The sequence below is a fragment of the Ranitomeya imitator genome, chromosome 1, assembly GCF_032444005.1.
Source record: "Ranitomeya imitator isolate aRanImi1 chromosome 1, aRanImi1.pri, whole genome shotgun sequence".
In the NCBI taxonomy this organism is placed as follows: domain Eukaryota; kingdom Metazoa; phylum Chordata; class Amphibia; order Anura; family Dendrobatidae; genus Ranitomeya; species Ranitomeya imitator.
Window position 1 is genome coordinate 880,487,530 of NC_091282.1, and position 14,184 is coordinate 880,501,713.

Here is a 14,184-nt window from a genome sequence, read left to right on the forward strand (position 1 = left end):
GAAAGAAGTGAAGGAAAAGGAAATTATTTTCAATAAAAAAGTATATTTTATTACATGAATATATACATCTGTATACCAAACAATAGAAATAAATGATGAAAAAGAACAGGGGGAGGGGGGGGGGGGGTGTGTGGAAAAAACACCAGATTACACACGGGATCAATAGCACCAAACAATTGGCAGACTCCAAAAATGTAATGAGAGCAGGAAGCCCAGAATATAAAGCTATGTAGAAATATGGGCTATAACAAGCATATTAGCGGCACAGCCACAGAAAATGGAAAATTAAAATATGCCTTAAAAATGAAGATAAAATTGAAGAGATACAAGTTACAAAAATGAGTTGAAGCCAAAGCTTTCATTTGGGCCACGTGGTGTGATTGTGCCAAGTCTATATACCCATTTACTCTAGAGTTGTGCTAAAGACCTGGCCAAATCACCTCCACGTAAACCCAAATCAATTTGATCGATGGCTTTAAACAGAAGGCCCTTAGAGTTGCAATCATGGTGGGTTTTAAAATGACGTGGCAAGGATTTTAGTAGAGACAAATCATCCGTGGTTTTAGCCTTCTCAATATCGCGAACGTGTTCACGTACACAAGTTTTGATTTCACGGGTAGTCAGACCAATATAAATCAGCCCGCAAGGGCAAGTGGCATGGTAAATAATTCCCTGTGAGGAGCAAGTGAGATGTTTACGGATATCCAAAATTTTGGATCCATCAAAGTTGGTAAAGGAATGAGCTCTCTTCATATTCAGACATGCTTTACACATGCCGCAAGGGAAGAAGCCTTGTTGTAAAGGTTTTTGAATTGATTTTAATACTGGCTCGTAGTGACTATGCACTAATAAGTCCCGTAAGTTCCTACTTCTTCTCGATATCATAAGAGGACCGTCTGGGAGAATTTTCTTTAGAACAGGATCCGTCATTAGGATATTCCAGTGCTTTTTGAATAGGGCTTTTATATCATTCCAACGATTATTGTAAGTGGAAATATATCTAACCTGGTCATTAGTGTTTTTTGATTTTTTGTTATTAGAGGAAAAGAGGAGTTGGTCCCTGGAGATTGTCTTGGCTCTCCTGTATCCATTTCTAATGTACCTCCTGCTATACCCACGGTCCAAGAACCTATTGGTGAGGTCAGCTGCCTGTTTTTCAAAGTCCCGTTGTTCGGAACAAATACGTTTTGCTCGCAGGAATTGGCACACTGGTATTCCTTTAATGGTAGTTGATGGGTGTGAGGAAGCTGCATGCAGTATAGAATTTGTTGACGTGGGTTTTCTATATAGGTCGGTACGTATCATGCCATTATGGAGGACATCAATTTTGATGTCTAGGAACTCCAACTCCCGACCGAATTTGTAGGTCAAATATATATTTAGATTGTTATCGTTTAATTTGGCCATAAAGCTATGGAGTTCATTGACTGTACCTTCCCAAACCACACGTTGTCAATGTACCTCATCCATCCCTGGGCTAGTTGTATTTCAGGGATTAGATCCCCCTGAAAAATCTCCCTTTCCCATGCCCCTAAAAACAAATTAGCGTAAGATGGGGCACAGGAGGCACCCATAGCTGTGCCTTGGGTCTGCAAATAAGTATGTCTATTAAAAGTAAAGATGTTGTGAGTTAGCACGAACTCCAAAAGAGAGATAATCAGGGGGGTCATAACTTGATCCAGATTACTGGTTCTCAAATACCATTCTACTGCCTTCAGGCCGTCTTGATGTCTAATGGAGGTGTACAAAGCCTCCACGTCGGCCGTGACCATAACCATATGTTTATCCAGGGATAGGTTATTTAATTTTTGGAGTGCTGATGTCGTGTCCTGAATGTATGATGGTAGGGTGGACACTATAGGTTTAAAAAAAATAATCGATAAAGTCAGAGACCACCTCACAGAGACCTTCGTTGCCCGAAATAATGGGTCTTCCTGGTGGGTCCTCTGGATTTTTATGTAGTTTGGGTATAAGGTATAGGGTAGGTAATTTGGGACTTAATTTTGAATGGTGTCCAGCATTTTTCTTGTAACGATTACTTTTTCAAAGGCCTTTTCAATTATTGTAATAAGTTCGGTGTGATACCTGGAAAGAGGATTAAAAGATAACTTCTGATAGCAATGGGGGTATGTAGTAATTTGTAGGCTTGGTTTTCATACATATTTACTGGCCATACTACTAGATTGCCCCCCTTATCTGCCGGTTTGAACACTACATCTTTGAGAGACTGTAGACGTATAAGAGCCTGTTATTCCTCCTTGTTGATATTTGAGGCCCAGGATGGTATTTTTGATAGGGACTCAATCTCATCAGTAAGGACTTTGGTAAAGATTTCAATAGCTGAGCGTGTATTGATTGGAGGAAACTTTTTTGATTTATTGAACAACCCATGTGGGAAATCGCTTACCTGAGTAGATGAATTTTCTTGTAAGAGTTCCTCCAAGTTTCTCAGCGCTTCCCTTTCTTCCACTGTGGAAAAGGTGTTATTGCTATCACTTTTATAATGCAATTATTTAAGAATCAATTTCCTAGAAAAAAGGTGTAAATCCTTTACCGCGGTAAAGGTATCTAGCCGATTTGTGGGTGAGAAGGTTAGCCCTTTCTCAAGTAATCTCACTTCGGCCATGGACAGTTGGTGTTTAGATAAATTAATTACTTTAAGTTGTTCCCCCTGAGTACGGAGGGCCTTAGATCTTGTAAAGATCTCAGGCAACTTTCTGGATGTCTCTCCGGTTGTGTTTTCCGCATCACTAAAGGTACCGTCACACTAGACGATATCGCTAGCGATCCGTGACGTTGCAGCGTCCTCGCTAGCGATATCGTCCAGTGTGACAGGCAGCAGCGATCAGGCCCCTGCTGTGATATCGCTGGTCGGGGAAGAAAGTCCAGAACTTTGTTTCGTCGTTGGATCTCCCGCTGACATCGCTGAATCGGCGTGTGTGACACCGATTCAGCGATGTCTTCGCTGGTAACCAGGGTAAACATCGGGTTACTAAGCGCAGGGCCGCGCTTAGTAACCCGATGTTTACCCTGGTTACCATCGTTAAAGTAAAAAAAAAACAACCACTACATACTTACCTACCGCTGTCTGTCCCCGGCGTTCAGCTTCTCTGCACTCCTCCTGCACTGACTGTGAGCACAGCGGCCGGAAAGCAGAGCGGTGACGTCACCGCTCTGCTTTCCGGCTGACCGGCGCTCACAGCCAGAGCAGAGAAGCAGAGCGCCGGGGACAGACAGCGGTAGGTAAGTATGTAGTGGTTGTTTTTTTTACTTTAACGATGGTAACCAGGGTAAACATCGGGTTACTAAGCGCGGCCCTGCGCTTAGTAACCCGATGTTTACCCTGGTTACCGGCATCGTTGGTCGCTGGAGAGCTGTCTGCGTGACAGCTCTCCAGCGACCAAACAGCGACGCTGCAGCGATCCGGATCGTTGTCGGTATCGCTGCAGCGTCGCTTAGTGTGACGGTACCTTAACTGAAGTGTTGATGTCAGATGTAGATACGGCAGAACTAACGGAGGGGCTTCTGTGGTGGCTAGGTCTAGATGTTTTCTTATCCATTAATTTCCTTTTATTGGTAGGATTTATTTTTTTAAATTGCCAACGGTATATTCTATCCGTGTCGTAGTCATTCAAATCTCTTTGAAATTTTTTTGTTTTGCCTTGGCACACCTCATTCTCCCATTTGTCCACATCTTTGGTAATCTCCGTCATAATTTTGTCAAAACCCTCGACAGGAATATCCTTTAGACCAGGGGTCCCCAACCTGTAGCTCGGGAGCCACATGTGGCTCGCGAGCCTGTGATGTGTGGCTCGCGGCTGCCTGCCAGCTTGGTGCATTAGCACCAGGTGTAAATAACTATTAAGATCAGATCTCTAAATGGTGACTTGTGTGTAGCCCTGTACAGAAGAGCAGATCTGAATGGGGGTGAGATAGGAAACCGTGGAGCTTGGCATACTGCCTTCATGTGATTTCAGTGGAAAAGCTTTGGTTGTCATACCAGTAATGGAGGCTCTCGGTAACACTACTGTGAGTGGGGAAGAAGCTGGTTGTGGCTCGCGACCCTCTCTCAGAGCTGAACGTGGCTCACGACCCTCTTTTCACAGCTGGATGTGGCTCTCGAGGTCAGAAAGGTTGGGGACCTCTGCTTTAGACGCTGTTCATATTCTTCTATTTCTGAGTCCAGAGATGTTAGACATAGTGTTTTTGTCAATAATGATCTGACGAAACTCTAAGGAACACGTCGTGGCCGTTGAAATCCATCGTTAGTTAACACGTCATCTTCAAGTTCAAAAGAGGGATACAGCTGTACCCTTAATCCTCTTGGAATGATGTTTGTCAATATAATTTTCTAATGCAGATCTGTTCCACCATATGCGTATCTTTTTATATAGGGCGTTTCTGTACTGCTTAATCAAATCTTTATTAATAGTAACTGTATCCTCTGTAGTCTGGGTGGCCCCCTGCCTAAATACATCGGATACTTTAGCTTGCCAGTTTTTTTCTCTGGCTTTGAAATCCATTATACGGAATAAGCGGACACTGTCTATAAAATACAGAAAAAGTCAATAAACCCATAGTCCAAAATATTAGTTACAGTCACTTCGACAGGAATAAATACATATCCTGGCATGAAATCTCATGTCAGGAAAGAAGTGAATGTAAAGGAAATTATTTTCAATTAAAAAGTATATTTTATTACATGAATATATACATCTGTATACAAAACAATAGAAATAAACGATGAAAAAGAACAGGGGTGGTGGTGGAAAAAACACCAGACTACACACGGGATCAATAGCACCCAACAATTGGCAGACTCCAAAAATGTAATGAGAGCAGGAAGCCCAGAATATAAAGCTATGTAGCAATATGGGCTATAACAAGCATATTAGCGGCATAAATGCATATTAGCATTTATTTCTATTGTTTTGTATACAGATGTATATATTCATGTAATAAAACATACGGTACTTTTTTATTGAAAATAATTTCCTTTTCCTTCACTTCTTTCCTGACATGGGATTTCATGCCAGGATATGTATTTATAATACAAATATTGTCTACGACTTCTGTTTAAAGAGCAAACTGAGAAGAATTCTCTGAAGCCCATCATCAAGGACTTTTAAAGTATGGATATTAAACAGTTTACGCTCTATAATAAAAGTCTCAAAAAGATGAACACCCCCTCCAACTCCAAAGTAATGGGATTTGCTTGCCAGGTAAACTATTCCGTTGTTGGCCAATAAATTCTGAAAGACCTCATGCAACGCACTGTAGTAAGTCGGATTATATACAGTCTCTGATGTTACAATAATGTCATATTTCATAGGAGGTTCTTGCATCAGTTGAGTAAAATGAGACCACTCCCCAGAGAAGAAGCGACACTTGTTCAGCAGTCCAGCCTTCACATCAGATTTTTTTGCTCTTTTCTTACTAGATACACCATCAATATTATGTGCTAAACTGTCACTATCGCAGTTTAACAGCACGTTGGGAATGGTAATTTCTTCTATTACAGTGCTGTTGTAGTCTTGAAAATGAACAACGTTGGCTTTTTGTTTCAAGGAGAATATTCCTAACAATCCAGCTCCGCAACCAAGATCCAAAACACTTTTCCCTTCAAAGTTAACATCCTCATCTTCAAAATATTTTATAAGATCAAATGTGCACTCCCAAATCTTCATTCCCCCTTCATATACACCAGAAATCAGGTCAGAGTTAGATGTAATGCATTTGTTCACTATGTCTTCTCCATGCACGTCTGAATTGGACAATGTCATTTCCACAACAGAGACATTTACAAATTGCAGGCCCAAGCTGCTCTCGACAACAGTGTCTTCTAGTACGCTGGAAACATCTTTAGGTATGTGGTGCTCAGTAGCTGGGTTGCAGGATAAGGTTTCAGCTGCACAACTAGCACTGTGGTTTCCACACGATCTATTAATGTCATGAGACTCCTTTGGATGGCTTTGTTCACATTCATCAGGACTGCCTTCTGGCTCTTCAATATTGAAATTAAATTGAAATGACATTGTACTAGATAGTATAGGCAAGATGATCTCCAAATAAAATGTAGGTAATCCTTAGATTTCGGTCATTTGCTGGACTACGAAAAATAGAAAAAGCATGAATGCAAATATTCATTTTGCAAGAAAAAAACAAACAAAAAAAAAAAAAAACTATTGTAAATCATTTTCAAAATAAATCTAAATCGAATGCCAACTTTATCTTAATTTTAACAAATCTGTTGGGAACTTGATTTTTTGACACTTACTAATACATATTATAAATGATAGGCCGTGTTCACACATTGTGGCTGCTAAAGCAATCTCTCTCAGCACAATACTGAGCTGAAGATTCTGGTTAGGACTGAAGCTACCACTGTATTTTCTCCGTGTCCCACTCCTTGACCTCCTCAACACCTTTCTGAAGCTTCCACTTGGCCGTGATGTTAGCTTTTTTTTTGGAAGCACCGTTACTTAGAATAGCATATTCTGTGCTAAAGAGAACTTGTCACCAGGTTTGGCTGATATGAGATGTGGCCACCGCCTTTCAGGGCTTATCTACAGCATTTTATAATATCTGACCTGCAAGAGAAGAAAAATAAATTACACTCACCTGCGGTCCCGGTGGGTGTCGCAGGTCTTGGTCCGTTGCCTTCCATCTTCTTGGGATGCCAGCCTCCTGCTTGTTTCATGTGGAGGATGCATCCGTGCATCATCCACACAGGCTCCCCGGCATCACGCTCCTGCGCAGGTGTACTCATCTTCCCTGTTGAGGGCAGGGCAAAGTACTGCAGTGTCCAGACGCCGGGAAAGGTCACAGAGGCCCAGCGCCTGCGCACTGCAGGAATTTGCTCTGCCCGCAACAGGGAAGATGAGTACACCTGCGCAGGAGAGTGATGCTGGAGAGTCTGTGAAGCAAGCAGGAGGGCGGCGTCACAAGATGGAAGGCGCCGGACCCAGACCTGCGACACCCATCAGACCGAACCACCCCCAGGTGAGTATAATAAAACGTATTTTTCTTCTCCTGCAGGTCGGATCGGGGGCTTAGATGCAGCATTATAGATTCCTGTAAGTAAGCCCTGAAAGGTGATGGCTGTAACTCGTAATTGGCCAAACCTGGTGACAGGTTCCCTTTAAGATCACAATTCGTAAAACCAAAGAAATGGGTCAACACACCTGTTGGTATAAGTGCAATCTGGAGGTGTACATTCACACTGTGGCTATTAAAAGACAGGAAAGGAACAATGAGCAAATACTCTGCAATAAGTAAATTAGTAAGAGTACATGTAAATATAATAAGGTATTTCATTGACACTACTTTGATCAATAAAGCCTAAAAGCCATCCCACTGCGACAAGGTATTCCCAATTAGGATGGTCTATAACTAGTAACTCACCTCGCTATGTGCAAGCAGGTCTCAAAATAGAAAAAAAACAGGGAACTAAAGCAAAACCAAAGAGGTTTGGCACATAGCGAGGTGAAATACTAGGGTTAGGGACCAATTTGATTGGGTGCTTCTTGTTGCATTGCGATGGCTTTAACTTTTTTTTGTTTTGTTTTTTTTTTAAAACCAAAATAAATAATGACAACTAAGTACCCTATGTTACTTACATGTCCTATAACTCAGTGTTTTTCAACCAGTGTGCCGCGGCACACTAGTGTGCCGCGACACATGGTCGGGTGTGCCGCGGGGAACGGGAGTCAGCTGTTCTCTGTGCCGACTGTCAAGCTGACAGCCGGCACAGAGAAGCTGCAGCGTGCCGGCTCCCGGAGATCAATTGTACTCGCAGACATCTACCAGCTGCGAGTACAATTGAGGCTCTGACCGCTGGGTCAGAGCGACGCCAGCAGCGTGATCAAGTCATGTGATCACGCTGCTGACGTCACTATCCGGCGCGCAGGAGAAAGAAGAGACTTGGTGGTAAGTGCTCCTGTGCTGTGGAGCTGAAGACACCGAAGATTCAGCGTGGGGTGGGTTTATGGGGAGTATGTGGGGGGATTTATTAAGTGTGTGGGGTGCTGGGATTTATTTAGTGTGTGGGGTGCTGGGATTTATTAAGTGTGTGGGGTGCTGGGATTTATTAAGTGTGTGGGGTGCTGGGATTTATTAAGTGTGTGGGGTGCTGGGATTTATTAAGTGTGTGGAAGGACACAGTAGCGAGGGGAAAAATGTGTGCTGACAGTACTGGGAGCAACGGTGATGGGATGTGTGAGGACAGTATGGGGAGTCGGGGGAATGTGTGAGGAGGAAATATGGAGAGAGCAAAGGGGTATGTTAGCAGGGGGGATGTACAGGAGGAGGCTATTAGAAATGTGTGCAGACAGTATGGGGGGATGAAAGTGTGAGTGGACACATAATAGATACTGAGTAGTGTGAAGGTAACAGCCAGGAGGAGACAGTATGCCAAGTAGGAGGAGTGTAATGAAGGGGCACAGTAGAGAGACTGGGCTCTCTATGAGGGACACCGTATGAGAAGGCAGTGTGAAGTATGGAAAAGAGAGAGAGGGCAGTGTGGATGGCATGTACCATAAGAGGGACAGTGAGGGTCATATTATGTGCTGGGAATAAAGTGAGGGGCAATTATTTACTCAGGGGCTCAGCCTAGGGCAGATATTGTTATTCCGGAGCATTATAATAACACTGCTGTCTTTAAGGGTGTTGTGTCGGGATGTGCTGCAGAAGACAGGAGAAGATGGAAGTCTGCAGAAACGAGCTCTGCCGGTGGATGAGAAGAGTCATCATGGCATCTGGACAAGGTGAAGATGAAAAGAAATAGGCGACTCCACAAACAACGTCATCTATCAGGTACCTGGATGTAAATGTGTTTTTTTTTGTGATACTAATTCTCATTTTTATTTGTTAGGAACATTAAAGGGGATGTCCAAGGTTGTGATGAGTCTGCAGTCATACTATGTGACTGCAGACTTCTGAATTCTCACAGTGCACACTGCTATCATAATTCTCTGATGTTGGTGATTTACATACATGCGGTCACGTGCTGACTAGACATGTGTGGCCTCATTCAATGAAAATGAATTGACTGAGGCCGGACACGTCTAGTTAAAATGTGACCAGAAGTATCCAAATCACATACTTGTGCTGTCATGACCGTCCACTCTGGCCACCGGCAAGGGAGAATCCTAAAAGTGTGCAGTGCTTGCGCTTTGAGTATTCAGAAGCCTGCAGTCACATAGAATGACTGCAGACTTTCATCTCAAACCTGGACGCACCATTTTGTGCCATTTTGGTTGGTGGTGTGCCTTGGGATTTTTTAAGTATAAAAAGTGTGCCGCGGCTCAAAAAAGGTTGAAAATCACTGCTATAACTATTTATTTACTTGCTTACTGCAGAGTATTTGATCATTGTCTTTATCCTAGGTAAGCTCACATTCGGGTTGAAGAGAAATTGCATCCCGTCCTACTGTTCATGGGGAGATATGCTGGTAAACGAAACTATACTAACCCCGGAATCTGCTACCGGCTCTAGCGGTGCCACGCTGAAGGACGATAAGTGATGATATCATGACCGCCTGATAGGCTGTAGGGTCAGAAGACTGGTAGTAGGGACTAAAGTTGAGCGAATTTGATCAGGTCCCTGCTTATTCGGCAAGTCTGTGTTGGGCTCTCCATGCATGTGCTGTGACAGTGACACAGCCACGGCACATGCAGCTGTGGCACCAGACAGCTGATCAGCCGCTGCGCTCCAGGAATCCGGGTTCCCTCTGCAGCGCTATAGCTTGCCGAATAAGCAGGGACTCAATCAAATTCAATATCTCTAGTAGGGACGTCATAGCTTCCGTTCTGGCAGAGACAGTCGAAATACTGGAATGGGGAGATAATTCTTTGGAGGAAGATTAGCTTGTTTTATCAGCATGGCTCCTCGATATTTTTGTTTTTAAAAGAAAGCCAGAAATCTTTAAATGTGGTGGTCCACTACTTGGACAACCCCTCCTCAATCACTGTATCCCCCTAACTCCCCACCAAGTAAAATAACACGTATATTCACCTCCGGTGTCAGCACTGGCAATCCTGGGGCTCGAGAAACATATTTGACGCGATCCCAGCGGAATATCAGCGACCGCTTCATTGTCCCCTCCTTTGGACATAACAGACATCTGGAGGAAGTAAGAGAGCAGCTGCAACTCATTTCCTCCAGATGTCAGATACATCTGAAGAAGGACACAACCGTTTGGCTGCAGGGATCGCATGACAATGTCATGTGAGCCCAGGGGGAACCACTGTCCATACCACTGGAATGGTGCAGCAGTACCAAAGGAGTGTATAGGTGTTATTTAACTTTGGGGGAAACAAAGCGATTGAGACGGAGTTGTCACAGTAGTGGACAAGCCCTTTAATAAAGGAGATGCATTTTTTCTAGGGGCAAAATATACTGTGCACTGTGATATACAGTGGCATCAGGAAAAGTGTCTAATAAATCTAAAGAGTATCTGTCTCTAACATTTTGCTACCGAATCTGAGAGCAACATGATGAAAGGGCAAAAGCATTTATTCCAGTGATGTATCACTTATTGGGCTGCTTGCTGTAGTTTTAAAATCACAGTTTTCTCTGCTGCAGATCTACTAGCTCTCTGAACTGTGTATAACCCTGCCCATTCCAATGATTGGCAGCTTTCTGTGTACACTATGGATAGGCAGAAAACTGCCAGTGGTGTGGGCAGGTATAAAGTGAGATCATGAACATGGAGGACGACATGACAACAGGTTTACCAGACCCCAAGTGAGAATCTTCAGCTGATAAAACAGTATTGTCATCTCCGTGTGCGGTTCCACCATTACTCCAAAGCAACATGCCCGCTGCCTTGGGGTCATCCTTGATTCTGACCTTTCATTCACCCCCTACATCCGATCACTGGCTCGCTCTTCTTACCTGCATCTCAAAAACATTTCTAGAATTCGCCCTTTTCTTAATTTCGACTCTGCAAAAACTCTGACTGTTTCACTTATTCATTCTCGTCTGGACTATTGTAACTCTCTACTAATCGGTCTCCCTCTTGCAAAACTCTCCCCGCTCCAATCTGTCCTGAATGCTGCAGCCAGGATCATATTCCTCACCAACCGTTACACCGATGCCTCTACCCTGTGCCAGTCATTACACTGGCTACCCATCCACTCCAGAATCCAGTACAAAACTACTACCCTCATCCACAAAGCACTCCATGGCTCAGCACCACCCTACATCTCCTCCCTGGTATCAGTCTACCACCCTACCCGTGCCCTCCGCTCCGCTAATGACCTCAGGTTAGCATCCTCAATAATCAGAACCTCCCACTCCCGTCTCCAAGACTTTACACGTGCTGCGCCGATTCTTTGGAATGCACTACCTAGGTTAATACGATTAATCCCCAATCCCCACAGTTTTAAGCGTGCCCTAAAAACTCATTTGTTCAGACTGGCCTACCGCCTCAATGCATTAACCTAACGATCCCTGTGTGGCCTATTTATAATAAAAAAAAAAAAAATATAAAAAGGTTCCTCGCATCATGTTCTCATACACTTTATGCAGTATTAGCCCTCTGTGTCTGTACTGCTACATACTTAGGCAGGTAACTGGTTCATGCAGCTTTACATGAACACCTGAGCCTTACACTATAGCTGGTCCGAATAACTAAAGCAATTGTTACCATCCACCTCTCGTGTCTCCCCTTTTCCTCATAGTTTGTAAGCTTGCGAGCAGGGCCCTCACTCCTCCTGGTATCTGTTTTGAACTGTATTTCTGTTATGCTTTAATGTCTATTGTCTGTACAAGTCCCCTCTATAATTTGTAAAGCGCTGCGGAATATGTTGGCGCTATATAAATAAAATTATTATTATTATTATTATTATTATTATTGTCATCCAAACTACAGCAAGCAGCACAGTAAGTGACATCATTGGAATCAGAGTCTCTGTCTCTACGTCCTGCCAATCTCAGATTAGGTGGCAAAAACTTGGTAACAGGTTCCATTAAAGCAAATTGTTTATGGTTCAATGAAAAAAAAAAAAAAAAAAAAAACAAAAAAAACTCTTTCGTGCTTGCCATCTGTATCTGACAATGATTCCTGCCCGCAAACGGTGCTCAGAGTAAACTCTTCACCATATGTAAAGTCAAGAAGAAAAAAATCCACGACACTCACCCTTGTACAGGCAGGTCACATTAGGTCATCATATAGTGCTTTACAGATATATCAGACAAAAGGAATGAGTTCGGCACACTGACAATTGTCCTCAGACGCTTTCTCAAAGCCTCCTGGCAAGAAAAATGAAAAGTGGTTTATGTTCAAGGCAGTCATTTCTAAAGAACTCCTCACATTGGTAACGCTGTTAATCTGCTTGTTAACAGCATGAAAAAGATGCCCAACGACAGGAGAGAAAACACGGCTTTCGGGAGAAAATTATCCTCCCAGCAGCCGCCGGCTTTCAGTCATACAGGTGTGGCGGCACAATTATAGTCACTACTCACCGCACTGAGAGCAAAGGCTGTAAGCAAGCCCCAGAATTTTGACTGACAGCTGCCTCTGCCCCAGGAACTGTCAAAGATCCAGGTTGTGATAACAGTCAGCAGTCAATGTGCTGTGAACATGCCAGTATGATTGAAAGCTGGCGGTTCTTAGGAGGAATAAAGTTGGTTTTCTCCCGTTGGGTGTGTGCACAAGCACACGTTCAGGTTTTTCTGCGTTTTTGTCACGATAAAAACGCATACATATGCATCCTACCATTTAGAATGCATTCTGCAATTTTTGTGCACATGATACGTTTTTTTTCCGCAAAAAAAACACATGCGGATTTCGGGCAGAAATGTCCGGTTTTTGTCAGGAAATTTCTGCAAGAAATCCTGAACATGTGCACATACCCTTAAAGAGACATTTAAAAAAAATAAAAGCAGCCACCACGACATCTCTTTTTGCACTAGTTATCCTTCCAGGCCCACAACTGTCGCCAACACACGACTTGCTTTGGTCGGATTAACACAGCCATTTTGTACAGTGCAGATGCAGGATGTGTGTATATTGCCATCATAGCTAGCTTCGATTGCAACAATTACGGTAAACCTCACAAATGCCGCTGGGAAGTGTTAACAAGAGCATTTTCATTGCCTCAGCATGGTGGCGGTCTATAGTAATGGCCACAGGACATGATCGCAGGGCGACGACGGGCTTATATAGCAGCTCAGGTCTGCATGGGAAAATTCCTATGAAGCTCAACTTGTAAGCCACAAAAATAAAATAGCAAAATAGAAAAAAAAGGAAATTAATTTGTATTCTACAGGAGGTGAATGAGAAGAAAAAAAAAAAAAAGGGAAGCTGAATTCCAGGATTTCCATACACTTTGCTCAAAGAATACAATAACACATTTACCAGAAACAGTATAAAACACTACAATGGCAAAAATTATTATTTTCTTTTTTATCGATGACTAAATAATGAAACACAAACCTGTTACGTGTGGCATCGTGGTAATCATGCCGATGCGGGGAATCGGGTTTCCAGGTTATTCTTACCATACAATGAGTGCCACTATTTCCTTGCACTTGGGATTGTTCCAGTATGTTATATAGTAAAATTTAAGGTGACCATGGAAAAAAAATAATAAAAAAAATAAATAAATGTGTCTCTTACAAAAAAAAAGAGGAGGTACATACAAAAGGACAATAAAAAAAAGGCCTTAAAGGGTTAAAATGTCTAAAAAGAATCATATCATTCATCTTTGGCATTTTACCTCCAAGCATTAATCATCACCTGGACCTTGTAGTTCCACAAACCTTTTCTCACAGCCTGGGATGCTATAAACAGAGCTGCCCACGTGTCAGCCTCCCACCCTGAGCTCTGCCTACAGAAGTGTGGGCAGACTGTCTCCCATCTCCAGCCCTGGCTGCCAGCCTCCCTGCACTGCTGACATTGGCACTGCACATACGGGGTCTTACATGTAGCTGAGCATAGAGGACGCTCCCCTCCTGCAGCCTGCACACGAGGTCTGCACAGGAAACACTCCCCTCACAGCATGGCCCCGCCCACCCTGCGTCCCAGCAAATCACCAGTCTATAAGCACTGACCTATAGCAGCTCGTTTCTCATGTAAGCGGATAGCACAACAAGTGTGATTGGTTTTCGTCTGGAGTGCAGCTTATATAATACACCCGGAAGTAAAACTATTTAGTGTGATAGTCTCCTCACACTGCG

The 14,184-nt window shown here is 43.3% G+C and overlaps 1 protein-coding gene across 6 annotated transcripts; it reads right to left on the minus strand.

The window, feature by feature from the left end:
• Positions 1-3,563: 3,563 nt before the first annotated feature.
• LOC138652304 (histidine protein methyltransferase 1 homolog) lies at positions 3,564-13,983 on the minus strand. Of its 6 annotated transcripts, XM_069743107.1 has the most exons (5): positions 13,725-13,934; positions 13,442-13,535; positions 12,143-12,255; positions 7,185-7,228; positions 4,672-6,109 (listed from the first exon to the last, which is right to left on the minus strand). In XM_069743107.1, exon 5 carries the CDS (start codon positions 6,033-6,035, stop codon positions 5,064-5,066), a length of 972 nt encoding a protein of 323 aa, XP_069599208.1. In that variant the 5' UTR covers positions 6,036-6,109; positions 7,185-7,228; positions 12,143-12,255; positions 13,442-13,535; positions 13,725-13,934; the 3' UTR covers positions 4,672-5,063. The 6 variants fall into 6 exon arrangements, with proteins under 6 accessions (XP_069599207.1, XP_069599202.1, XP_069599198.1 ...); XM_069743106.1 differs by lacking the exon at positions 7,185-7,228 and having other exon boundaries at positions 3,564-6,109; positions 13,930-13,983; XM_069743101.1 differs by lacking the exon at positions 7,185-7,228 and having other exon boundaries at positions 3,564-6,109; positions 13,768-13,983.
• Positions 13,984-14,184: the final 201 nt, after the last annotated feature.